The 27,128-nt window shown below is 43.5% G+C and overlaps 1 protein-coding gene across 1 annotated transcript in view; it reads left to right on the top strand.

The window, feature by feature from the left end:
- klf7a (Kruppel like factor 7a) overlaps positions 1 to 26,925 on the top strand; it is a 46,943-nt gene extending 20,018 nt beyond the window's left edge. Inside the window, exons 2-4 of the mRNA XM_061715623.1 lie at positions 10,228 to 10,855; positions 20,638 to 20,761; positions 26,787 to 26,925. Of these exons, the coding sequence (XP_061571607.1) occupies positions 10,228 to 10,855; positions 20,638 to 20,761; positions 26,787 to 26,838 (804 nt within the window). The 3' untranslated portion in view covers positions 26,839 to 26,925. The remainder of the gene's footprint in view (positions 1 to 10,227; positions 10,856 to 20,637; positions 20,762 to 26,786) is intronic.
- Positions 26,926 to 27,128: the final 203 nt, after the last annotated feature.

Here is a 27,128-nt window from a genome sequence, read left to right as displayed (position 1 = left end):
AGGTCTCAAGCTTAACAGCCAAGTGTTTGGGTGGCCTCCAGCCGATCAGTACCCACTTACCAGTAATATGTACCTCTTGTCCTCTGCTCGAGAGGGCTGTCTGAAGCTGCTTCCAAATGCTTGCCTCAGATTTGATAAATTTATGAACAAGGTTCAATAGTTGTCCTTCAAGACTAAACCAAATAAAAGTGGACATGATGTAATACTGTAAGTGATTTTTGGATTGAGTGATTTTTACAGTAAATATGCAGGATTTCGTGAGCCCCACATCATAATCTGTTCTTATCTGCTCCCCATCAGTGTTGCGTCAGTGCTGTTGTGCTATGTGTAGACGGGGAGCTGGCCTCCACCGTCAATCTGACGTGGACGCGTGCCTTTTCTGTTGTGTCTGCTCAGAGAAAGCAACGGGAAACATCTCTCTGCTCCATTAAGCAGAGGTCACAAGGTTTTTGCGCTCTGAGTGCTCCATCATTGTGGTTTTCCTGCCAGATGAAAGGCGCTTTGAAGATCACTCACAAACACACACATACACACACACACGTCACATAAACCTCCTGTAACAAAGGGCTTAGTCGGAAGATGTCTTGCCTAAAACTATCAGACTAAACCTGATTCTCTCACTGGGCTACAAAAGGAACAATCCCTCTTTTTAAGCAAGTGTGTCCAGACCAGCGGACCAGAATCTGCTGCTTGCAACAGCTTCAAATGTCTATTAGAGCACCCATCCAAACAGAAATTGACTGTGTATAGAGAAGGTGGCAGGTTTACAACCAAATGTGGATTAGTGCCTCAAACTCCGTCAGCAAATTGTGATTTAACAACTGGCAGTCTCCGTTATCAGCTGGAAGCCCGCTCTGTGTAAAACTGCCTCAAGGTGCTGCGTTGCCAGGCTTTGACGGAGGGACTGATTATTACTGCGAGGCTAATGTCGTCTGATAAGGCCGTGTGTGTAATTAAGCTGTTTCCGTAGTGTGTTATCTGTAGCTAGGTGGCTGCCTGGAGAGATGGAGCTGTTCGTCAATGAGGAGGCGAACTCCCCGTCTCCTGTCTGTGGCATTTCAAGCTTCATATCTTTCTCCAGTTTTGCTTCCCTCCTCTAATCTGCAGCGTCATTTCTATCCCTATGTTTCCTTCACTATCAAACCTATTCCGTAGCACTTATTCCACCCAGGTCTGTTCTTCCTGTCTCATCAGGGTCGGCCTTTCACCCCTTTCTCCCGTCTTCGGGAGCTCAAAGATCCCTCCAGGACAGACTCTGCACCCCCTGCTGCTCTCCCCGTTGAGAATAACAGATGACGCGATGAGCTTCTGCTGTTCAGATCAATGTCGGAGAGAAACTTGGGGGTTATGTCTCCACCAGCTCCCCGACCCTTAGGCAGGTTCCCCCGCTCAGCTGGGATCTGGTGATGACGCCAAGCTGCTCCACGAGTCTGAAATCCGGGGGTTCTTAGTGAGTCGCAAACCCCGAAGGCAAGATTAGGAGGAAGGGCGTGCTTCTTTTTTTTTTTGGGGAGGTTTTCTGCACGTATGGTGTGTTAGGTTTGGTGGGGGTGGCTGTATAAGTATTGCTCAGTGAAGCTATAGATTACCATCCCTGTCAGCTGCGACGGCCACTGCTGATGAGCTCCTGCTTGGTATCATTTCTTATCGATTAGGCGCCACGACGCAAACACACACACACACACACTCACAGACTCACACACACACTCACAAACACACAAAGGCTGTTGGCGAGATGGCCGCCGCCTCGGGCTACCGGTCATTTAGCTGTCACCTCAAAGTGATGGCTTGGCCTGGCTCACCAGATCAATGGGAGACATAGACCCAATAACACGCGGTGGCAGGATGAAACACACACACACACACACACACACGCACACGCGTGGAAACACACACCACTCGGACAAAACTGCGCTTTGAATCAAGTACCAAGCCAAACTTTTACTTCGATAAAAGTGTCAAGTGCGTTGCTGAATTACAAGTAGCAATAACAAAGATGACTAGAAACAATGTTGGTAAAGCAAAATAGTGGGCCATAGAAATAAAGTCAAAGAATAAGAGAAGCGATAATATGGTCGGGTCGGCCGATTCAATGCGGGAAACATTTTCATTTTGATGTGAGAGCTGACATGATTGTTAACTACTTGTAGGGTAATGCTATGATTAATTTTCAGAGGGGTTTTAATCAGAGCTGATGTCACAGTGATATTGCATTGACACCCTGTGAATAGAAGCACGGCTATCTTATTTTCTGTGACCAACGGCATTGTGTGGTTTAAATAAAAGCACAAAACGAGCAACAAATAGACTTTCATTTGAACGGGAAACAACAAAAGAAGCAGAGCAAAGCGTATGTTAATTCATCCATGACATGAATGTTACTCACTTTTTGAAATGTGTAAGCAAGCGCCCGCTATGAAAATGGTCAAAACAAATAAAAAATGCGTCATGTTGATGACAAAAGGGTTGTTTTTTTCCAGTTTGTGGAAAATGATAACAATCAAAGGAAAAAAGCTGTATCTGCTCTGAATGCATCTGTAGTCAACAAAAGGATGCACTAATCAAGAGTGATGCTATAAAATATGAAGCGAAAAACCATAATAGCGCTTGAAAGTTTGTGAAGCATCGTGTTTTTAAATGTATTTCTACATCAATAAAACTAAAGCGGAATCAGAGTTTCATACAAGTCCACAACAAAATGAAAGAGAAGCCAATTAAACTATGAGATGAAAGGATTGTACTCTGTTGGGGAAAATTATCCAACTTTTTTCCCTCTTTGATACAAAGAGCTGGTCTGGCTTCTCTGGTTTTGACTCTGATTTCCAGTGGGCAGGACTAACAGATGCAATGTTGATTTGATGGTATTTTTTACCACTTCTGAGCTGTTTTGGTTGGTTTGAATGGTGGCGTTAGGAAGCTCCTGTATGAGTCGTTGCATAAAGCATGCAAACATGTTGCAATGGGTTTGGTACGTTCTGTACCAGTGGCCTTGGCTTTGAATGGGAGGGGTACCAGACCCATAAAGCTTTGCTCCTTCCACATCAGAAATAGTCGTCAGCACTGATATTGTCAGGTTCCCCAAACATGAAGTGCTCACCTACGATCCTTAAACAACATTTCCACTGGTTTTCAGTCCGGATTTTACAAAACAACGTTTTTTTAATATGTTTGTTTCACTTGCTATGGGTTGTCACTAGGAATGGGCGATATTTTACCGTTCACGATATACCGTCAAAAAAATTCCCCACGGTAAGAATTTGTCATCTCGCGGTAAAAACGATAAATTCCCTTTGATGACGTGAAAGAAAGAAAGAAAGAAAGAAAGAAAGAAAGAAAGAAAGAAAGAAAGAAAGAAAGAAAGAAAGAAAGAAAGAAAGAAAGAAAGAAAGAAAGAAAGAAAGAAAGAAAGAAAGAAAGAAAGAAAGAAAGAAAGAAAGAAAGAAAGAAAGAAAGAAGGAAAGCCGTTTTACCGTTCACGATAAACCGTCAAAAAAATTCCCCACGGTAAGAATTTGTCATCTCGCGGTAAAAACGATAAATTCCCGTTGATGACGTGAAAGAAAGAAAGAAAGAAAGAAAGAGAGAAAGAGAGAAAGAAATTCCCGTTGATGACGTTTTTGTGTAACAAACATGGCGGAAGGCGGATCTGAGAGCGAGATAAATTTGTAGTTAAAAAGATGGAGTTGAATTGGTATTTTTTTTATCGTCATTTTTATCGTTATCGAGATAAATGCCAGAAATTATTGTGATACATTTTTTAGTCCATCCCTAGTTGTCACTCCCTCTTCAGTTCACTGACAGGTGCACGAACATTTCTCCTCAACAATTAAAATTCAGAATTCATCACCAAGAAAGGCACCAAAAAGAATAGATGAAGCAAAATGGTCAAAACGGCGTGACACGACCTCCACCGTGTTCCACAGAAGGGGTTTAACTCTTGTGCTTGCAGTTGTTTCCTTTCTACGAGCAGAGCTCAGCTCTTTTCTTTTCGGTTTTGCTGCAGCTGTCTGACTGAAGCAAACAGATGGGCAGCAACTGCGTGTGGACTGATTGATTGGCTTTTAATTTTGTAACCTTTTCCAGTCTGATGAGCATTAACAACCTTTTCAGCCAATTAGTTTAGTTTAGTATAGACTGAAAACAGGGGTCCACAGCTTGCCTTGCTCTGCTGTCAAATAAGGCGACAATATGTTGGTGTTATATAGCTTTTTATCGCTATCTAGCAAGAGAATCTTCTTTTTACTACCCAGCAAACTTAGCTTGCGTCAGCTGCGCATGCAAAGGGGTTGCCAAAAACCAGCCTATTTGCTGTAAAACTGGCATAAACGTTATTTTATTTGCAGTACTGTAGTCAAATCTCAGGCCTGCCATCGTGCAGACATCACTAGTTGTATAAAATAATCACATAAGTGATGTTTTATTACACATAAACACTGTTACACAAAGACTTCTCCTTAATGCAGAATTATGCAACCCCGCAAGGAAAGTGCTGCAGGGAATCATGGGTCATCATCTCTTAAATGATGTGACAGCATCATACCCCCAACATCCGCGCATTCAACAATTGTGATGCATCACCCCATACAGCTCAGGGCCCCCCCTGATAGTCCTGTCCTTTTCAACCCGGCTAGCATGAGAGCTAAATGATATTCATAGCACCTTGTCTCTATCACGTCATCTGTAAAAACCAAACACGATCATCCTTAAATTAATGAGCCGTATCCCTCCCATTACATTTATCTGTTTAGTGGTGTTTTGGGCCTTCCTTTAGGGCATTATGCATGCTCCTCTGTTCATATTTATAACCCAGGCTTTTTATTAGCAAAGTGGTGGGGTGCTAACAGTTGGGAGGCAGTGTGCACTTTGATGCTGATGGCAGGCGGCTTGGCTCTGGCCAAATGCGAAGGGAGGCGGCGAGGAGAGAGGATCAGCTGCCAGGCCCAGGGCCCCCTGAAAGAAGGGAGGGTAAGACGGAGATGAGGAAGAGAAGGAGAAGTGAGGAGATTAAGACCAGAAAATAGCAGTAGGAAAATCAGGTTTGGTTCACAGCTCTCAGCCTGCTTGGCTTTGTGAGAAGTGTGTCTCGTGATCAGCAAATATTTGTCACACTTGCTGTATTTTAAGCTTCTCTCACCTGCATGCGGGATCCTGGTGGAGAGAGTGACAATCTTGCACCTGTCGGTAGGTTTGCACGCCTCGCTGGTGCACTCAAACATCATTCAGCATCAACTTCGACCTGAATTAGCTGTAACCTTTCACTGCTCAACCAATTACACGAGACGCTGCCTGACATAACCAGGAAAGTGGCTGGTGATGGACAAAAAGGTCAAAACAGGTCTCGTGCACCTCGTACTCCTTGTTTTATCTCAACGGAGCTTTTTCTTTTTATCTCTGGCATTTTGACACGTCACAGCGAGAGCGTCGCAAGTGCGCATAGTAAAATTAATGATCACTGAATTCCATTTAGCTGCTCCGGGTTCAGGGAGCTGGTTACTCGCTGTCACACAGCTTATTGCTACACTTGAATGGAATTGAGCCGTTATTGAAGTTATTAGTAACACTACTGATTTCATTTTCTTGCTATGACAAAACATCAGCTGTGAAAAAGACCTATTTATTCTTGGCCACTTTGTCTCTGCACGGTCGTCTGCTGCCCATTTTGCTGTGGGTAGTGTTCATAAAACCGGCCATGTGAAAAGAAGTCTCACTCACTGAGAAATAGAAATTGGAATCTAATAGAAAGAGAAAAGCTAAATATGACAATTTATAGCTGAAAACAACTCACGTTCTGCTGTAAATTGTTCACAAGGGGGTTAAAAGTGACCTGTATTTTGCATTCCTTATAATCAGGGACAGTGCATCCTGGTTTTAGTCATTCCCATGTACTCTTAAAGGCTCCCTACATGTTTAGAACTATTTGGACCTTAATTCATGTACATCAGCTCCATAAAAGCCAATATGTAAATGTATGTAAATATAGAGCACAACACCCTGCATGCTGGCTTGATAAAGTGTTTTTTTTGTGTTTTTTTTCTGGTCTTATGTTGTGATAGGTGTGTGCTCAAAGGCTCCACAAGTTGTCATTTCTGTTCAAGGGATGTTTCAGATTTTCAAAACTGGGATTGTGTGAAGTAAAGTTAGTCAGTGCGGTTACATGCACATCTAAATCAAGCTATTGGCAACAATCTAGCTAAGGATTAAACTGGAGTTTCCAAGAAATCCAAGTTTACATGCGCAAGAAGACAATCAATGATTGAGTGAGGCACCACACACACTTTTGCGTTGGCGTTCTTCCGGTTCCTTCTTTGTTGTTCGTCTTCTTCTTTTCCTACTGTGTTGATATTCTGGCTTTCGCAGTTTTTGTCACTTCCAGAAGGGGGGGTACCGGGGCGGTCGCTAGCTCGGTTAAGTGTGGGTTGTGTATACATGCCGATATAACTCTGATTAGGACGCATTATCTGGCACTAAAAGCTCGATATCAAGAGCTTCAGTTCAGTTCGACTGCAGCCCAGCTAACGTACATGGCTTTTAAACATTTGATATCGGTCAGATTAAGGCAACAATTCGACTGTTAATGCATGTAAACGTACGAGTGTGCTCGGAAACTGGAGGATCAGGGAGGAATTCTCTGCTAACAGCTATGTTGTATGTAGTATGACGACTGCAGAAGTACCACCTCAAACGAAAAATACATTTCAAGTTTTGCTATTTTTGAGTTGAGACAATGCCACACTCTCAATTTAAGCTCTTTGCAAGCTCAGAGAGACGCTTGTCTGTTTAGAAATTAAATTAATATATTTTTCTTGAAGGACTGCCTCAAGCACAAATCCTACCTAAAGGATGGATGAAGCCACCACAGTGTCAACCATTTTGAGGCCAAGTGCCATTAAAAACCCAAATTTTGTTATCTGGTTGGCACCCCCATGTGTTTGGATGTGGCTAAGAAACAGCACATTCCTGTAGGGATGGTGACTTGTCAACAGGAGTGTAGCCCCTTACTCAAACATAACACGTTTTGTAATCCACAGTCATGCAAAATAAACATCATGTTGTATAAAATACTTTTAAATAACAATCAAGACCATAAACACAATGGGAAAAACCAAAAAGACTCATGTGGGGTAACAACCTGCAGGAAGGGCTGGGAGGGGTTGAGAACTGGCTCTTGAGACTTGAAGCCAGAGTTTGTGCATACAGTTGAGAAAAGTGTAATTTGGCTGTTGTGGTGTCCCTGCTATCGTCATGAAAACATCCAAAGGCACTTGGGACTTAAGTCTCGGTCTACTCTTGCAACAACGGCTTATTGCTTTATGGTGGTAAGTCACAGATCAGTGTTGATGAAACTAGCTCATAGTTCACAGGAGACTCAGAAAAGGGATGATGGGAGAGAAAACAAGTTACCGGCTTGTGCTGCACACCAATATACGGACCTACATCGCTAAAAATTATAAAATTGAAAGCAGGTGCACGGTTTAAAAGCAACCCCCTAAAGCATGTAGATTTTATTAATTAACTTGACAAATTGTTTTTGGCCAAAAGAAGCTTATTAGTCGACCTGAAGATTGCATGAAACACAACATTAGAGAGCTGAAACCTTGAGCTGTTTTTGTAATTTGACATGATGAGATGATTAACATGATGTATACAGAGATTCATAACCACCAGCAGCAGTGAGATTCGCATCATTTAGACGGGGGGGGGGGGCAGCTGCTCAACAGGCGCTGGATTATCTTGGCTAGCACGAAGGAATCATCCTGAAAAGCCCTCGAGGAAATGGACCCTGGCTTTGTGTGGAGCCAGTCGAAGTTGGCTCTCCAGATCGGCGTCCGTCCAAATGGACTTGAAACAAGCCGCGAGCGTTCCTTGATTGTTGGCCGTCGTGCCGTGCATTTGGCTCTCGATTGTTTTCCCCTGAACACACAGTTGCGGGCCGCCCCATCCACTTGAGGCCACGGGACCGCAGCGAGAAGACGTGTTTATGCATGCGTGGAGGCGTCCGCACAAACGTGCATACACGAGCTGCATAATTGCACACACATGCCGGTGCACGTGGGCGACGATGTGCACGCACACTCGCCTAATTACGGGCTGCATACATCCACACCACACCGCACCACGCCACTCCACGCCGCGCTCACAGGAACTGCTGATCAGCTGCATGACCTTCTCTCCAACAATGTTAATGTCACCACCTGGGGGAGGACGGCGAAGCAAGGAAGGAAGGCAGGAAGGAACGAAGAGAGAAGGGGGTGGGAATGGGGGGGCTTGATGGAGTGATGGAGGAAAAGAAAGAGAAAGACAGGCGAAATAAAAGAGCGCATGATATGCTTGTCATACCTGCCACCTACTCACCTGGAGCCTGTTTCATCCTCCTTAGCTTGTCAAACACATCGCAGTTTGGATGAACTCACACTTACACACACGCACACTTCATCTCATGCCACGACACGCATCCCGGTGCGTCACCGCGGGTCGTAGCCTAACATTTGCCGTGCATGAACCTCTTTTCCACGCACACGCATGTGCATGTGTGAGAGAGGCCTGTGGCTTTCCTGCTGAAAGGATCCTGTTACGCCAAATGTCACGCTTCCAAAAAGGATTCACCCCCAGTGGTGAAAATGAAGTCGAGGCCATCTTTCTCCCTCTCCTCTCCTGCCTCCTTCACCTTGTGCTTCCATCACTCCTCCTCCTCCCCCCCCTCCACTCAGGCCCTTCTCTATCCTCTTTTCCGCTCTCTTGAAGCACCTCAAACACACCTTGGTTTGCAGTCCTCAGCGTTTTGCTGTACAAAGTCTCCTTTAACTGGCTGGTTTTAAAAGATAATTAGTCCTCACCTTGATGGGGGAGGGGGATGACAATAAGGAGGATAAAGAAAAGGATGGAAAAGGTGAAACTTTAGCAAATCGATCTGGGTAGAAGGGCCAAAATTAGTTATGAGAACAGGTCAGGAGAGATATTGAGGATAACCTCGTGAACAAAGCAGATTTGTGCTTTGTGCAGAGTGTGCTTCTCGCCTTATCGTGTCTGCACACCTTCAATATTTAATTGTGCTCAAAAAGAAGGAATAAATTGGGGTGGGGGGGGGTCCATCTAATTTAATTCACTCTGTAGTGCAGGTACAGAGTAATTATTTCAAACCCATCACAGAAAAAGACAGGTAAGCTTGCATTGGAGGGAGGAGGCACGAGGCATTATCTTTATTTCTCTCTCTACATGTGGACTTGGGTTTTCTTTTTAATTTGCTGTCAGTATAAAAATACAGTCAAAATTCCTCCTTGTTCCTTGAAGAAAAATGACTTGGAGGAGAAATCACAGTCCCTTAGCAACAGACTACCCCCCCTTTGCCAAAAAAGAAAAGTGCGGTTTTATTTTTAGAAGGTGCAAACAAGGAAATGGGGGAGTTGTAAGATTGTAAATGTCTCTGATGTGCTCAGTCTGTGCAGCCTTATTCCTGATAATGGAACCAGCTACTCCGTCTGTCAGTGCCTATTTACACACAAATGAAGTGGCGAGTTGCACGCACCCAGTGGAGCCGCTAGCCTCCATCTCAGCTGTCAAAGCAGGTTAGCGGCTACAAGCGAAACACAACCATCCCTGGGATCAAACCGGCGCCGTCCATTCAATTATAATAGCTTCATCCTTGGACATGGAGCGTGTCTTTTCCTCTCTACCTTCTGCTTTCTTAGAACCTTGCCAGCTTGTTGTAAAGTAATAGACTTCTCAGGATGCCAGTTTACACAAATCGGGGATGCAGCCGTTTCTATTTGCCCTCCACAGGGAGAGGTGTGTGAGGTAATAGGGATGAAGCAGACAATAACTACAGCTGAATAAATCTTCCTATCTTGCCTCAGTGGATACAGGCGCACGCACGGTTTGTCAAAGCTCCATAAAATGTTGTTTGATAGGAGTTCTGTGCAGTTTAGGACTTCCTCCCACGATCCACTTGCCTCGCTTTCGTTCCGCGCCGCAGCGGTTGCAATCAATCAGGGTTTAATCAGCCGTCTTGCCGGAGTTGCCAGGTAATCCTGGCTGTCTTGGTGGCTGTCTGTGTGCATGCGACAGCCGTGCAGAGCTGCTAAGTTGCCTGGCTGGGGGAGAGGAAGGCACCGTGCAGATTGCTGTTGAAATTGTCAAGTGGATTTTGAGAGTGGGGGATCGGTATCTCCGCTGCAGATCCCAAAATGTGTGCCCTAAACTGAGTATATATCTATTTTTTCTTGGTTGTAGACTTGCCTGGAATTGGAACGTTATCTGCAGACGGAGCCCAAACGCCTGTCGGAGCTCTTTGACCAGGACCTGGACGGCCTCCTAACTCCGGCTTACCTGAAGGAGGATGGAGAGGAAGAGCTGTCAGACTCTCTTCTCCCCAGTCTGCCCCGCCTCCCTGAGCCCCCCAGCCCCCCGCCGCTCATCCTGTGCCCCACACGGAAGAACTCCCCCACCTCCGAGACCATGACGCGAGATCTCAAGCTCAAAGTGCAGGCGTCGGAAAGCACGGAGGGAATGGAGGGCGTCCACCAGGCCCAGCTGAGCGCCGTCACCTCCCTGACTCCGCCGTCATCGCCAGAGCTCGGCCGGCACCTCGTCAAACCCAACCAGACCCTGACGGCCTCGGCCGACGGGACCCTCACCCTGAAGCTGGTAGCCAGGAAGGTGGGGCTCAGCGCCGCCCGGTTGGTGGCGGGGCACGCGCTTCCTGTCCGGATGAAGGACGAAGAAGAGGGCGCGGCGTGCGTGATCGGGGTCGGGGAGCTACCGGAGAACAAGAAGAGGATCCACCGCTGCCAGTTCAACGGCTGCAGAAAGGTGTACACCAAGAGCTCCCACCTAAAAGCCCATCAGAGGACACATACAGGTGAGAAACGTCCAAGTTTAAATGGTTTTATCAACATGTCTGCCCAATTATATAAAGATAATTCATAATGCAGATGTGAAGAACAGAATCGGGGTGCAAAAGTTCATCTTTTTAATTAAATCTTTTATCTTAAATGCACGTCTAGTATCTGAAACACACTCTGCAGTCATCTCTGACACACACAACTCAGTGGATAATCTGCTTTCTCACTGCTTTCAGGGCACATTTTATATTCAAAATGATATAGTTATGTTTCAAATAACAATTTTCGACTAAGAGCGCACTTTTCAGATAATGACCCAATCTCCAACCTGGCGTACTCAGAGAGGTCCAGGTGCTTCAGGTGTCAGGCATTTAGACTTTTGAAGCACCAATTCAGATTATGTAAGATTTGCTATGTTTTCGTTTCCTAATATGGTTTGTAATATATTCACCGAGAAATGAGCTAATAAGAATAGATATGGTGAAATACTGGAAGAGCATTTCTGGAAATATTGGTCGCTATCTCAGACCCACATCGTATTTTCATGTGGTCAGATTCTCGTTTAAAGACAGTCATGTTTTTGCCATTTTCTTTAATGTTATGATGTTTCTCAATGACACCAAAAAAATATGTTCAGAGAAAGACTATACAAGGTAATTTTTGACTATTCTTTATATTCATCCATATCAAAGGCATTTAAAGTACACTCTACCCAGGTTTAGGCGCCATGCCAAAGCCGTTTGTTTTGAATTCATTTGTAAGAGCACACATGGGTTCTGACAAGTGTTTTCTGGGCTCAATAGGGCTGGGCGATATGGACCAAAAGTCATATCTCGATATTTTATTGCTGCATGGCGATACTCGATATATATCGATATTTTTTCCCCCGAAGCATTATAGCATAGCATCTCTGTTAGCTTCATTTTTTCTGAGGCAAACCCTTAAAAAAACAGTCTATACAAAGCCTCGTGCCAAATGTCACACAGGTTCCTTTATTAACAGAAGTCTGCACAAAATCAAAATGTATAAAACAAATGAAATAAAAATAAACTGCCTGCATATATAGAATAAAAATGCTTCTTGAATAAAATAAAACAAATATCCCTTTCCTGCATAACAGTTAAATTAAAATACCCTGTGCAATTAATACAATGTAGACAGTAACAGGCAGACTTTTCCACTGAGGTTGACAGTTGTGCAAATCTCAAATAAAACATTCAATTTGTCACAAAATAAGCTATATCAAAATCATAATTTTTTTTTTTTTTTTAAATCGATATAAACGATATTGTCTCGTACCATATCGCGTTTGAAAATATATCGATATATATTAAAATCTCGATATATCGCCCAGCCCTAGGGCTCAATAAGGCTCAATAAGACCCAGTGGTCACGACCAAACTTGGGTCAAGCCCTGAGTTGTACTGTATGGGCCATGTGTGGCCAAAATGCTTTGAAATGGGTCACGCAAAGTGTATTGAGGCCCAAAGTCCCAAAGCAAGTGCAGATCAATTATATGTGGTGGGTGTGTGGCAGGATTTAGGCAGCTCACTCATCTTCAAAGATGGAAGAAATGTCAATGCCAAAAGGGAGCCAAAGAAAACTGCAGACGAGGGCCGTATTTGAGCCAAACTCTCTTTGCTTAGCTGATACCAACTTGTTTGACTAGTGTGCCGAAATCCCCAAAAGGAGTGGCAGCAAGCTTGGTGGGCAAGGAACATCAGAGGGCATGTGAAAGCCGTTTACGTAGATCTATGAACGGTTGGATTGAACCATGCAGAGGAGTGAAAGCAAACATAAATACTGCTCGAGATGTTTGTGTCCCAGTGCAAGTGACAGAAAAGACTATTTAAAATCGTATTTGAGCAGTTACACTGTTCATATTGAGTGACATTGGTGCAGATCTGATTAGAATTGGATTGGACTGGAAACCTTGCCTTTCATGTGGTTTCCTGTGGTTCAAACTGTCAAAATAATCTATTGCCTGGATTTGCTGAGAATCTGATTTGGGCTGGCAGTGTGAACATCGGCTAAAGCACCTCGGGAGACTTTCAGAGAGGCAACTTTGAGCCCACCTTTGCAAACCCTCGGCTGGTAATCTATACTCACTTCTTTACTTTGCATGAGGATTTTACTTTTTGCCTCCTTCTCAATGTTCTACCACTTGTTGTCCAGGGTTCAGCTTCTCAGTTCTGGGATTTTGGTCTACTGAAGTCTTTTTTCCTCTTTTTTTTTTGCTACAGAAGAGAAATAAGAAGTGGACCATTTTGGAAAGTTCACTATCTTTACGGGCATCAGATCAATCCACCCGTTCATTCTCCGATCCTTCTAACCCTCTCCGTTTCTGAACGCCTTGATAACCTGACTTGAGATAATTGAGGAAAATCCATCTGCTTCTTGGAACAAAATGCACAAGATAAGAAGATGTCAAAAGAAAGAGCTCTGTAATCGCAGAACAGGCTCCGTGCCACGTGGAAATATCACAAAGCAAGATAAAAACGTGATGATTTAAGAAAGACCCACTTCTCTTATCGCACTCTTTCTACCTAAGTACTTCTCTGTGCCGAACCGGAGCAGGTCCTCCTTCTCAAGGTTCCTCTCAAGAAAGGAGGGGTGGGGGGGGGTTCAGATGCTATAACTCTGCCGCTCTTCCATCTCAATCCCAAACCACTCAGACCTCTGTCAGGGAGCTGTCCTCTGTCTGAGTAACTGCACGGTGATGGATGGATTGACCTGGATAGGCCACCATTTCCCTGCTTTACTCCAGGTCCTCCTGTCCTCTATTTGTTCTGTAAGTCTGGGTTGACATTTCTCAGTCTGATGTCGGGGACCGTCTAATATCACACCAATGGCAGGGCAACAGTTTTTAAGATCTGGAAAATATGTTTTTAATGTATATTACAAACTGAGAGATGATTAAAGGGGACCTATTATGAAAAACACGTTTTTTCTTGCTTTAACATATATAAAGTTGTCTCCCCTCTATGGAGCTACAACAGTCTCATTATTGACAAATGCACAGGACAAGTTTTGCAAATACACACACCGTATCACAAATGCACAGAACAATTCACACGTGCGTAGGACAAGATATACAAATGTATTTTTGATGCACACACAAATATAACCTGATTTACAAATGTTTTTTTGTCTGTGAATTGTTCTGTGCATTTGTGAAACGGTGTGTGTATTTGCAAATCGGTCTGTGCATTTGTAAAACTTGTCCTGTGCATTTGTCAATTATGAGACTGTTCTAGCTTCATACCCCTCAGCCTGCCAACTCAGAGAAGGAAGAAAGCAACCAAATTCTGCAGTGCTACGAGCCGTTCAGATTCTGCTCCTGTCGTTACGTAACGAAAGGAGCGATGTGTGAAACCACGCCCACAACTAACTCCGCTAGCCAGAGCTTCCGCCATTTTTTCGTAGCGGTGTATTGCGTCATTGCGTCAGGCAGCCAATCAGCACAGAGCCTCATTATCATAGCCCCGCCCACTCAGAATCCTGCATAGATAATGAGGTTAGAGAATGGGATGATAAAGACATGGTTTAGAGGCTGAATTTCTAATTTATTTAGCAAAAACAATCAAAAGCTTGTTTTTAAGACATTCAAGGCCTGTTTGAAATAGGTATTAGATTCAGATTCAGATTAAGATTCAGAAAAACTTTATTTATCCCGAGGGGCAATGGCAAAAACAACTAAGCAGCATGACGTTGAAAGTACAGAATAAATGCAGATAAATAAAGCATGTATCGTATGTACAAAAAAATAATTAAAATATCAAAAAATGTAAAATAGAGTGACTGTAATGGTATTAGATGCCATAATAGGTCCCCTTTAAGTGTGCTTACTGTATAAATACAGCAAAAAACAATATTTGATATAGATATTAGTGTTTATTGTTATGAATTAGCTGCTTTAATGACACTATAATCCTTGTACCATACCATTTTGGTTTGATTCCCAAGGTAGGAGCAGTATTTCTCATATTTTGGTAGAAATAATGGACTTCCCTCCAAAGAAGCAGCTCAAGGGTATAATCAGATGCGTATTGGCACATGCTAGAGAAAGCTGCTTCAAATGTGTGTCCATCATGCTAAATGAAGTTACAGCATCTCAGATTAGATTTCTTTGCTCCCCGCCTTCTAAATTTATCCGCTGCTCAGTTGACAGATCACCAAGCTGCCCTGCAAAGACCCGACATGTATGCGCTTGTGTTTTGATGGGTGTGAATTTGAAGAAATTCAACCTGTCAACCTCTGCATGTTGGGGATAATAGAAACACGCTGTATGTGTGATCACACTCTTTGCGGCACACATGCATGAGCCCGACTGCAGCAGAGGGCACAGGCATGCCATCGGTGATTTCCCCCAGCGAGGCATGTCTACAGCTGCTCTAATTAAATACGTTGCCAACTGGGCCAGCGCGGGGAGACCAGAGCAGCGTGCCACTGGTGATGTCCAGTCACAAATGCTGCCCACCGTGCTGGACTGGAAGTGTAAATATAGTCAAACAGGAATCTACACATGGCTCATATTTGGTTTCTAGAATGCAGAGTGCAAAATAAGCTCAGCTGATAACACAAGAGCACTGCAGCCAACCCAGAATTCCTGAACCGGTTCACCCGTCATGCCTCGGTCCTACGCCTGAGGGGGCAGTATTATCACCTGGGATTTCAGCAACTGGTCAACATCCAAAAAATGAGGTTAGCTGAACACCTGACCAGGTTTTTCATCCTTAGCAGGTTTTTAACAGGTTTTTATTTCTTTCCTGATGATATTCAACACCAGGATTCATCAGTTGTGCTGTAAAGGAGTATTTCACGGAGCACGAGGCATGTTTTTCACGCATGGATGGCCCACGGTAGAGTTCCAACCTTAGTCCCACCGGGAATCTGCGGGACGTCGCGGAGAAGATTTTACACACCAATCTGACTCTCTGAATATGACTACAAGATCTTACCAAATGATAACCACAAATACCAAAATCCTCTTATTAAAGCGAGCACATGGACAGTAATGGCCCAGATCGTAATATACAGGCATTCAATCTTCAGCCTGCTAACACAGGCAGACGTTCAGAGCATGAAGACATTTATGAGTGGAAGTTTGTCAAAGTTTTTATAGTTTTCTTTTTTTTTATATTTATTTATCATTTTATTTTTCTGAGAGAAACATACATGCTTCAACACAACCATACTTTCACAGCAAGGCAGACAGATATGTTACAGATTGACTTACTTATTTCCCTCTGTTACTCTCCCTTCCATTTTGTAATATGTAAAATATAACATGAACATCGGAACAATGGATGTCACACTTCCTTTCCAATATCTGCAAGTCAGAAATCTGGTAAAAAAAACTTCAAGTCATGCACAAAGGTACTTATAGCAGTTCAGGTCTCCGTGCTCCTATGTATCCTGTCCATTTGTAGTACCATCTCTCAAATGTCTCTGATTGTAGCCTTAGAGCAAATGTCAATTTCTCCATAGTATAGATTTCTTGAACAATTTTTTGCCATTTTTATAGTTTTCACCCACTGTTTGCTGTTTTTAAACAGTACTTGGTTGTGGTGGGGGAAGCATTAAGCATTTGCCTCAAATAGCCTTTTAAAATCACAAGTCTTTCCCAATCTGCAGAAGAAAGGTACAGTAGGGCCACTAGCTGTGTAGACCTTGATGACCCAATCATTTGAAGGAGAAGCTAAAACATGCAGGACAGACCGGGGTTGAAGAACAATGATGACTGGTGGAGCATCGTTGCAACATGTAGTAACATTTGGGACCATCCAAAGGAAAGTACAAGGGGTTGAGCTGAGTTTTTAGGCCGCCCTCTGCTGGATGACAAACTGTCTGCTGCACTTAAGTTGTCAAGGTCCAAAATTTGTGCTTTTGTGTTTTCTTTCCCGGCTTCTTGTATTTAAACCCTAAATACAGCATCACATTTTTAACTTCAGTAAGTCGAGAGCTTAGGTGTAATACTCCTGGAAGGAGGTCCTGCTATGTTTTATTGTTTCAGGGATTAGTTATTAACCATTTTATTCATTTTTCAAATCTTCCTATCAGAGCAGCTGTTTTATTTCAGTCTATTTTACTTGATAGATGACTTAATTATTATTTGATTCTAGAAACTGAGTAAGGTCCCCGCCATGTCATATTTCAGCTAATGTGACATTCCTTTTCCTCTACCCAGGAAAATAATGAAGCGTTTCCATAATAATGATCTAATGATTGTGGTATATGTTCTATATAAAGAACAAGGTTCCTCTAGGAGACCCTCCCCCTCATCAGCATCACTTTTAGGTGCTTCATCTTAACAGCGTGGAAAAGGAACATCTGTCGTGTTATTCAAACCAGCAGCGCAGAATGATGAAGGGGGAACTAGTTGACACAAGATGACAGAAGGAAACACAAAAGGCAGCATAAAAGGCGAGTGTGCGACGTGGAGTGAAACAAAGAGTAGATGAAGACAAGAATGGGGGAGGTACAGTGGAGGGACCCTCTTCAGAAAGAGACAGCGGTGCCACGGGCTCCCTCATTCACCCAGCCATTATCCTGACAAGTTTAAAGATGTCATTACTCAAATCCTCTTTTTTCTTAGTTGTTATTTCCATAAATTACAGACGGAGAAAAGGCTACGATTTAATCTGGAATTAGACGGGCTGAGTTAAAATGACAGTGCCCTGTAGAGCTTTTTGTGAATAGGCTTATGGGAGATAAGGAATGGTACAATTAGATTTTGGGGAAGGGTAAAACACGAGGACTCTTGGGTTATTCTGCCCTCGGTCGTTCCGTCGTTCGTTTTTGTCCTCTCCTTTGCTCCCATCTCCATCCCTCTTAAATTGGTACTTCAACAATACTCTGTCTTCCTATTTATCCAGCTCGTATTTTATCATCACTTTGCTCTTTCTTTTTCCTCCATTTTCTTGTGCATTTAAATAATATTTGCCACGGATCGTCTCCTACAAAATCTAAAAACTTTGCATACGTGTTCATCTCACATCCCCTTTCGCTTTCATGCCTTCCTCTGTCATAATTCTCTCTCATCTTTAGCTCTTAGCGTGCTTCTCTTTCCTCTCGCTCATCTCCAAAAGCCTACACTGGTAGCTGCAGGCGGGCGCCCATAAAGCGCTCTCCGAGAGCCTCCGTAATGACCTCAGAGACCCGGATGCCCTGCTCCAGCTCCGGCTAATGGAGGGAATGTAATTAACTTCCAACGCTGGCACCTGAGAGGCTGGAGAGAGCGTGTGTGCACGAGCCCCGTGCGTGCGTGTGAGAGCATTCGGAAGTAACAGATTCCACATAATGGGATTACAGCGACTCAGGAAACACCCAGTTATCAGATTACAGATGAGAATTATGTTTTGGAAGTGGAGGCGGGGTGGGGCGTTTTCGTTGCACATATGTTTTTTTTCTGAACTGAATGGATGGTGGCACTATGGCAGTTAATGGTGCTCTTATTAAGCCACTCTCACCCCCCCTCTGTCCACAGTCCACATAATCCACTTAGCTTTATAATCTATATTATATGTTTTACAGGCTAAGTAATCCAAAAGTAACATAACATAATCAGATTAATCTTCAGAGTTCAGGATAATCCACTGGATTAGTTCACTGATTGGCATTTGAAACTGTCAGTCAGTATGTTAAAGTTTCCGCTCCAGACCTTCCACTCCTCCGGTGCTTAAGATTGCCCACTTTTTTGTTGTTTGTTTTTGACTTCCCGAAGGCAAAGCATGTACCTGTTCAACTCTGTGCCTGTTTCTATGTGAGAATCTTGAGGGAGAGAGAGCGGAGGCTGGAGGGGGGGTCTGTTGCTAGGCGACGTGGGCAGTGTATCGTTGGAGGAGTTGGTAGCTGAGTGGTTATGTACTGCTGCAGGCTCTGGTCTCTTAGTGCCTTCCTCCTCCTCCTCCTCCTCCTGCACCACCACCACTACCACCACCACCATCGGAGCTGCAGCCCGTTCCCTCGCCCGCCCCCCTCCTGCCAACCCCCCGCCTCTTGCCCTGTACGGCTCTACAGTTACCGTCACTAGGCAACTGCCTCCGCGCTCCGTTCCCCTGCCAGCGTGCTCGGTAATTGGCCGGTGGCGTGGCGGCATGCTGTTGCCAGATCCAGCCAGCTGCACTGACTACTGCCTCCTCGTCTTTCAACAACCCCCCTCTCCTCCTCTCCTCCTCCCGTCCTCCCATCCTCCCCTCCCCATCCACACACACACACATTCACAGAGAAGCCCCTCCCCTTTGCTGCCATTGCTAGGCAACACTCTCAGGCATCTCTGCCTCCTGGGAATTTCATTGGCCAGAGCCGGATGGCCCAAACCTGCCTTTCTGGGAAATGAGGTGTATGTGAAGATGCATCTCCATGATGGACAGGGATGAGTCTAATCTCTGGATCTAAATCAAAAGAACTCAACGGTGACGGTCAAAATAAAGTGTTATCAGGCAATATTTGTCAGTGTTAGACTCAGGGGAGGCTACTGTTTTATCACTTTGTATTCCTCACCTCATCAGCGTCAGAACCCTCTGCTTCTCTGTTTCTCGCCTTACTACGTTCCTTGATAGATTTCTGTCATCTCTCTCACCTGATTTCCAGCTTTGCTCAACTTTTTCATGAAACTGGATCTCTCTCATCCCCAGGATGTGTGAGTTTCTGCAGGTCTTCCTACAAATACAGGACTGTCTCAGAAAATTAGAATATTGTGATAAAGTCCTTTATTTTCTGTAATGCAAAAATGTCATACATTCTGGATTCATTACAAATCAACTGAAATATTGCAAGCCTTTTTATTATTTTAATATTGATGATCATGGCTTACAGTTTAAGAAAACTCAAATATCCTATCTCAAAAAATGTGAATATTCTGGGAATCTTTATCTTAAACTGTAAGCCATAATCAGCAATATTAAAATAATAAAAGGCTTGCAATATTTCAGTTGATTTGTAATGAATCCAGAATGTATGACATTTTTGTTTTTTTAATTGCATTACATAAATTAAAGAACTTTATCACAATATTCTAATTTTCTGACACAGTCCTGTAGGTGCTAAACCACTTTTCTTTATCCTGGAAGCCGTTGACCCATTGATTGGGTTCTTTTTGATAATCGCTCTTACTGATTTAAAGCAGCGTTTGTGTCAAGGCCGTTCAAGCGGCCTGTATCCGACGTGAGCACCGGTCCAGATGGGATGTGAGTGATGTCAGGTGATGTCTTTGGAGCTGGACGCAGCTGGCAGACTGTGGCTTCCTTGCCATTATGAGACCGGCCTAATAATCACCCCCCCCCACCACCACCACCACCTTTCCCTGCCGGCATATCTGCAGCCTCCTCTGCCCTAATCCACTTGAGCAACACTTCCCTAACCCATCCCCTACTCCACTTTCCTTCTCTCCTTGGTCTCATCTCACCTCCTCCTCTCAGTCTCTCATCCACCTCGTCTCTAATCCCCCTCCTCCTTCCCCCTCCTCTTCTCTCGCTCCACTTCACTCTCAGCCCTCCACCCTCTCTTCTGCATGTTCAGCAAGATCGCAGACCAGGGGGAACTTCTCCATTCCCGTTAAACATTGCTCTCTGTTTAGTCCCGTAAAAAGAAAAAAAAAAGGGAAAGAGTGACGCAAAGCAAAAGCACGGGGGTCTTTACGAGAGGAATGAAGCTGAGATGAATCACAGTGTGCAGGTGGAACTGGAATCTGCAGAATACCACATGGTGTTTGAGGTCACAGTTCACGCCGGTGCACAAAATCAGCGTGTGATCTGTGTGTAAGCGATTCAACTTCTTTTCCTTTTTTATGCCCCAGGTGAGAAGCCATACAAGTGCTCATGGGAGGGCTGCGAGTGGCGATTCGCCAGGAGCGACGAGCTGACGAGGCACTACCGCAAACACACCGGCGCCAAGCCTTTTAAGTGCAACCACTGTGACAGGTCTGTCAAAACACAACTCTCCCTCCTTCTCCCTCTGTCTGATACGCTTTTCTTCCGTTTTCCAGGCGCAGCATTTGAAGTACGCTGTTTTTGTACATTTTGGTGCAGTTTAAAAAGAAGAAAAAAAAAAGCACTACAAGATGCCGGTAACAGACTCGAAACGTGTTTGGTACTGACCCAGTTTGAAAGTACGTTGGCAGGATTACTAATGTGCGCTCCGACTTGCTTAGACTTTCAGCGAGGATCCAAAGGGGCGCTCTCTATGCTCAAATTAGACCGGGTGCTGCATTTTAATAGCGAATCTTCTCGCAGGATAATGCACGGCCTTGATGTGCAGCTTTCAGACGAGAGCAGAGGTGCGGAACCGCGAGTACTGACACACACAACCGCACAGACGTAAAACTCAAGTTTTGGGGTTGTGAATTCAGCCGTTAATGAAACTACAAATAAAGTCCTGCGCAAAAAGCTGGTACCCCTTCTTTTAATAATGTTTTTAGTGTAAAAACAGAAGAATTGTCTGGTTTTACTGGGGGATATATAAATACGACCTCAGACATACAAGTTTACGCCAAGCCATTATTGATTTAAAAAGAAAAATCAATAATCAATACTAAGTACCCCCCTTCTGCTTGAATAGAAAATAGGCTCAGCTCTTGATCAATTGTTCATCAGCAGGTGTTCAGACCTCCACAAAAGCAGATGTTTTGGCAGCTTGCTGATCTGTGAAAACAGTGCCAGAAGGAAAGGATATAAGCATTGGTTTGAGAGAAGCAATCGTTGCTGCAGATCTGTCTGGAAGGCTTGTATTTTCAAACAATTCAGAGTTTACTGTTCTGCAGTGAGGACGATTATTCACAAGTGGAACGCATTCAAGTCATCCATGAAGAGAAATCCAGACTAGAATTTTTTTTTTTTGATGACTGGTGAACCAAAACACCTTAGAGTCACGGAGCCATTTATGAAGTCCTCTGTATAACATTAGCCATCTCTCTGAGTGCTAAAACTGGTTTGGAGTGGTTAAACAGAAAGTCTTTTATTTTATTTAAAAAAGGATGCAAAATCAACAGAAAACACAGACAAGTACGAGTCAACCTGCAGCATCAAATCCAAAGCACCGACTCCAGGACAGACTAATGTAGAGCGTTTTTTCTCCTTACCAGACTTAAGTTGAGGCCCCGGCTCCTGGTACAGTCAAGGTCATTTCATGACCGCCGAGTCCAGCTGTAAGCAAATTACATAAAACTAGCTGAGTCCCAACAGGACACGGTTAAAGTGGCAAATCGCAGCTGCACTAATGACAGGAGTAATGGGTCCATTTTGCCGACCTGGGCCCGACCAGATCACATCAGTGTAGGAGGAGGGGGGTCGTCTTCAGTGGACCTGTGTTATGCAGGTTGTTGTGCCTCTTTGGAAATTACAGCTTTCTGCTAACCATCTCAGGGGTCTAGTCAACGCAGGATAACGTGATGTTTAGAGGAGACAAAGATGTGGAATTTGGATAATTCTACTCAGATTATCATACTATTCCCCCTTTTGAAAACCCTCTTTGATGATAGTCGGTCGTACGGGGGTGCTGATCTAATTCCCCTGTGACACTTCATGATTCGTCACCCCGATTTTTGTTGAACTATAAAGCAAAATGAAACATTATAACAGCTGACAGCCAGCATTGGCTGGCACACTGCAAAAACTCAAAATCTTACTAGGAATATTTGTCTTATTTCTAGTTAAAATGTCAATTTTTTTGTCAAAAAATCTCATTACACTTAAAACAAGAGTCATTACCAGAAAAAATAACTTGCTATTTGACAATTTTCACCTGTTTCAGGTAAATTTTCACTTGAAATTAGTAGAAAAATCTGCCAGTGGGACAAGATTTATCTTCTCATTACAAGCAAAAAAATCTTGTTCCACTGGCCGATTTTTCTACTTATTTTAAGTGAAAATCTACTTGAAACAGGTGAAAATTGTTATTTTTTCCAGTGGTGAGTCTTGTTTTGAGTGTAATGAGATTTTTTTTACATAAAATGAGACATTTTAACTAGAAATAAGACAAATATTCTTGTTAAGATTTTGAGTTTTTGCAGTGCAAAAACATCAGCTCAAACCTATCAATCGTATTTTTATTCTTCTTTCTGGCATCTGACCGTATTGTCTCAGCAATACTAAGCCAACACAATCCTGCTCTGTAGTTCCAAACGAGCCACATTTGTGCTTTAGTTTGAGTTCAGATGAGTTAGATTTTATTTTTTTTAGATGCAGAAGAGAGTGCACGATGGTAACTAACCACTAACCTAACCTATAAGAGAAAAGCAGAATTAAGAAGATTTTAAGATTTTAAGAAGTTACATTACAGATCTCTTTTCACTTTTACACCGTTGCCCATAAAGTTGGAATATTTTGCTTTCAAATGTTTATTTTTCCCCCTCTTAAAAGGGTAAATTAAATGTTGCATACAACAATGTACATGGTTACATATATATAAAAAACAAGTTATTTTTAAGGTTAATTTTTTGTATTTTTCCTGCCTGACAGCATCTGCAGCATCCCTGCTCTCTGCATGTCCAGAACATCTCAGTCTCGGCTCTGTCATAGTTTATCCACTCCTAAAGCTTCTTAACCTCCACCCTTTGCATCCTCACCATGACACCTGCCTACCGATAAACCTTATCCCTCTTTTCTCTAGCACTTATCTCCTTTTCATCCATCTGCTCCGTGCTCTCACCAAAGGTCACGGTGTCATCTGCAAACATCATAGTCCATGGAGACGCCTGTTTCAGCTAATCTGTCAACCTGTCAGTCAGCATGGCGAACGAGAGACAGCTCAGGCTGGTCCTTGATGTGGTCCCACTTCCACCTGGAGCCCCCTGTTACTCCTACTGCTGCCATACTGCTTTCACATGTCCTCTACTACTAGATTACACTTTTCTGCCACTGCAGACTGCAGTTTGTTTTTTGTACAGTCACCTTAATATGAGTTTATTCTCATATTCAAACAGTTTCCAATATTTTTTATACATACGGTATTTTTTGTCCCCTACACATTTCTTTTGCAGGGTTCTAACCTTCTGTTTTATTAAGTTGCATGCTTCTTAATGAAATGAAACGCAGCAGTGTTTTATTTATTCATGAACCTGGAAATTGACAAAGATGTCATCCATTTTTTTTACTGTGAGGCACGAACAAAGATCTGCATGCACGTTTTGAAGAACAGTGACAGTGTGAAAATCGGTCACAATACAGTGGTTGATTGAATATGTGACCTCTTGAATCATGCATAGGTTTATTGTGAAAGGACAAAAAGGAACCCCAGATGACCCTGGGTACTTTGCCTTAATGTCCATGAGAGTGGACGTCTTGGGGGGCGTGTGTGTGTGTGTGTGTGTGAGGGAACAGCCGGCCTGGCAGTGTCAGCTTCATCAGGTCTCAGCTGGCCAGACTGTAAATACAGTATCTCCCAGACCCACCCCCTGCAGACACAACCCCAAATCGCTCCCACCTCTGTCATGTGCCACAAAGGGCCCGGCCCCCTCTGGCCGCGACACACAAGCGAACGCGTGCACCCTGCTGAGATGAAGGAAGACCGTGGGGAAAACAGGGGAGACAGAGAAGTCGGGGTGGAAGATTGAAGATCGAGGGGGGGGTGGGGGGTAGAGCCACAGTGTGCCAGCTGGTGCCGTGCCCCCGGGTCGTGACTCATACTTTACCATCTGTCTTGATGAGCGCGCACATGCACCAAACCTGGCACGCGAACACAGCTGAATGCCTCCGAAGCCGTTCATTCACGTGTGTGTTCTCATGTTGAAACGCACACACACACACGGACACACACACAGATGCAGGTGACAGTAAGACAGATGAGCAGTACCCCACATGTCACATTTACATGGGACGTCTCCGCCTCTTGGCCAAACACTGACTCACACTGGCACCTCAGACAGCTGCCCCGTCGCTCGCAGGAGAGACCGAGCAACAGGTGGAGACATGTAGACGCCTTTTTTCTTGGGTTCAAATTCCATGCTGTTTCATCCTATGATTACCTTTTTTTTTTCAAAAGTTGGCAGAAATTGCAAAGAAGCTCTGCCTCCATCACAAATATTAAAGCAACATAAGAGGTCTTTTCATGTGAAAATATTGGTTTCAACTTCTTTTAAGGGAACTTTTGATGACTTACAAAAAAGTAACCAAAGATACGTCCAACTTTCACCTAATAGCACCAAGTCACATACTGTATCAACAATGATGAAACTCGTATGAGGAGGCTTTGCAAAAACATTTGCAAAGACAAATCCATGACACCGTTTCACGTCTGAAGTCAGTGTTTCAAGTCACAAACTTGAGATTGTGGGTCTTTGAATAACATGTAGTCTGTTGCATGAGACAAGGCCAGACTGTTGAATTTAACAGGTTTCTATTTCTGCAACCAACCAGTCGTTATTTTTACCCGAAGATGTAATTAATTGTCACAAGGGAAGGGGTTTCTGGGAAGTCATTGCCCACTGTTACACAAAATAACTTCAGTAGGACTCACGCAACTTTTGATAAATTACGTGAGGTATCTCCTCTTGTTAAAGGGAACAGGTTCCTACAGAAAAGCAAATATGACTGTTTAGAGGCAAAAAACGAGCTTCCATTGCAGTTTTGCAACTTAATCAATTTTTTATCATCACAAAAAACACCTCATGGAAACGTTTTTGTGATAAATGGGAGTTTTTGCATATTTTCTATTGCAAATCCCATTTCAAGGGTAGTGAAAATGCAGTTTGAGAGTACAAAAACCAGCCATATCATAAATGTTTTATTCATAGCAGCAGTTTAGGGTTTGGACTCAGTTACTCAACAATTCTTATCTCATCTGGGTCTGTGATGTCACGGTGCCTTGTAGATCTGGGCGACTCATTACCTAAGACTCATCTTCAGACTAAGGTGACTTACCGGGTTTTGTTTCTTACGTTTTTGATAGGGTGTTAGTTTTTGACTTGGCACAGACTTCAGACACACAAATGAATCCTCAAGAACAAAAAGGCCTTTTTTGTCATAAATTATAACCTAGTACACTGCAAGTACCCTCTCCATAACATTTATAGACAGATCTTTTTTTGGTACAGCCTAAGGGAGGAGGAGGTCCTGTTTGGTGGGGAGATGATTTCATCTCCGCTTTTTGCAGATGATGTGTACCTTCTTGCAATGTAATGCATTATAAAGATGGGCTCCTGTGAGGTCTAAGAAACTCTTTTTGGCACAACAAACAGAATTTACACGCTGCAAATGTTCTTCAAAGTCCTTAATTTACAACATACATATAAAAGAGGTGTTACAAGAGCAATTTAGTAGCGTTTGTGGTCTTTTCCTGCGATAAACATTGTTAAATTTAAAGCCTAAAGGAAGTTGTCACGCTAATCACCAAAACATGCAACTCCCAATTATCTCAAAGAGAGAAACACTTGTTTTGGAAAGCACTTCCTTTGGGAATGCAGCTTTTGTATTACTTTGCAAAGGAAATAGTTGATTTCAGAAAGAAATATGTCTCATTATAGCGGCATCTGTGTGTACAAGCAAACACCATCTGAAAGCACTTATTATGTCAGTTTGTGGCAATCAGGTTGAAATACTCATATTTAATGAACATTTTTTAAAGAGCTCTGAGCAGTTGGATTTTTCATCGTGGAGCAACGCCCCAACAGTTCCACAAGCGCGATTTTGGATGAGAGGCTTCGATTCATCTAATTTAGCCAGCGCTTTGCAGCACATGTTTCTCATGCTGCTCCCCTCCCTCCCACACTGTTTCAAACAGATTCATCTGCAGGCGCTCTCGTTATTCATGGCGCAGCTGAAGTCATTAGGAGTGGCACTGAAAATGCTGATTATGAATTAGTTACACATATACTAATTGTGTGTGCATTAGCGGCTCGGCACTCACTAGCTAACAGCAACATTTAGCCCAATCGACAAAACAAACTTCTTCCCCTTGCACTGTTAAAGACCTAACGAGCCGTTCTCTCCTTCCTCTCTGCTCCCCTTGCAGGTGTTTCTCGCGGTCGGATCACTTGGCGCTGCACATGAAGAGGCACATCTGAGGAATCTGAAAGAGAGGTCAGCGGGAGTGGAAGAGAGTGGAAGAGCCGGGATGGAGCGAACTGCAGGAAAATAACACAGAGAGGCTTGGAAAAGAAGGACTTGGGGGAGATGGGGTATAAAAAAAAACATAACGAACAAAAAAAAACACTGGATTTGATCATTATGAAGCAAAGGGGGAGTGGCCACACAGGGATGACTGACACAAATCTACGACCAACCGTTTGGTCTAGAAATCCACCGTAACACAACATCACCTATCAACTTCCCCTGTTTTGTGGACGATAGAAAT

Source organism: Cololabis saira, chromosome 24 (assembly GCF_033807715.1).
Source record: "Cololabis saira isolate AMF1-May2022 chromosome 24, fColSai1.1, whole genome shotgun sequence".
Classification (NCBI taxonomy): domain Eukaryota; kingdom Metazoa; phylum Chordata; class Actinopteri; order Beloniformes; family Belonidae; genus Cololabis; species Cololabis saira.
Note: the sequence above shows the minus strand (reverse complement) of the source record. Positions and strands in the feature narration are given on the sequence as shown.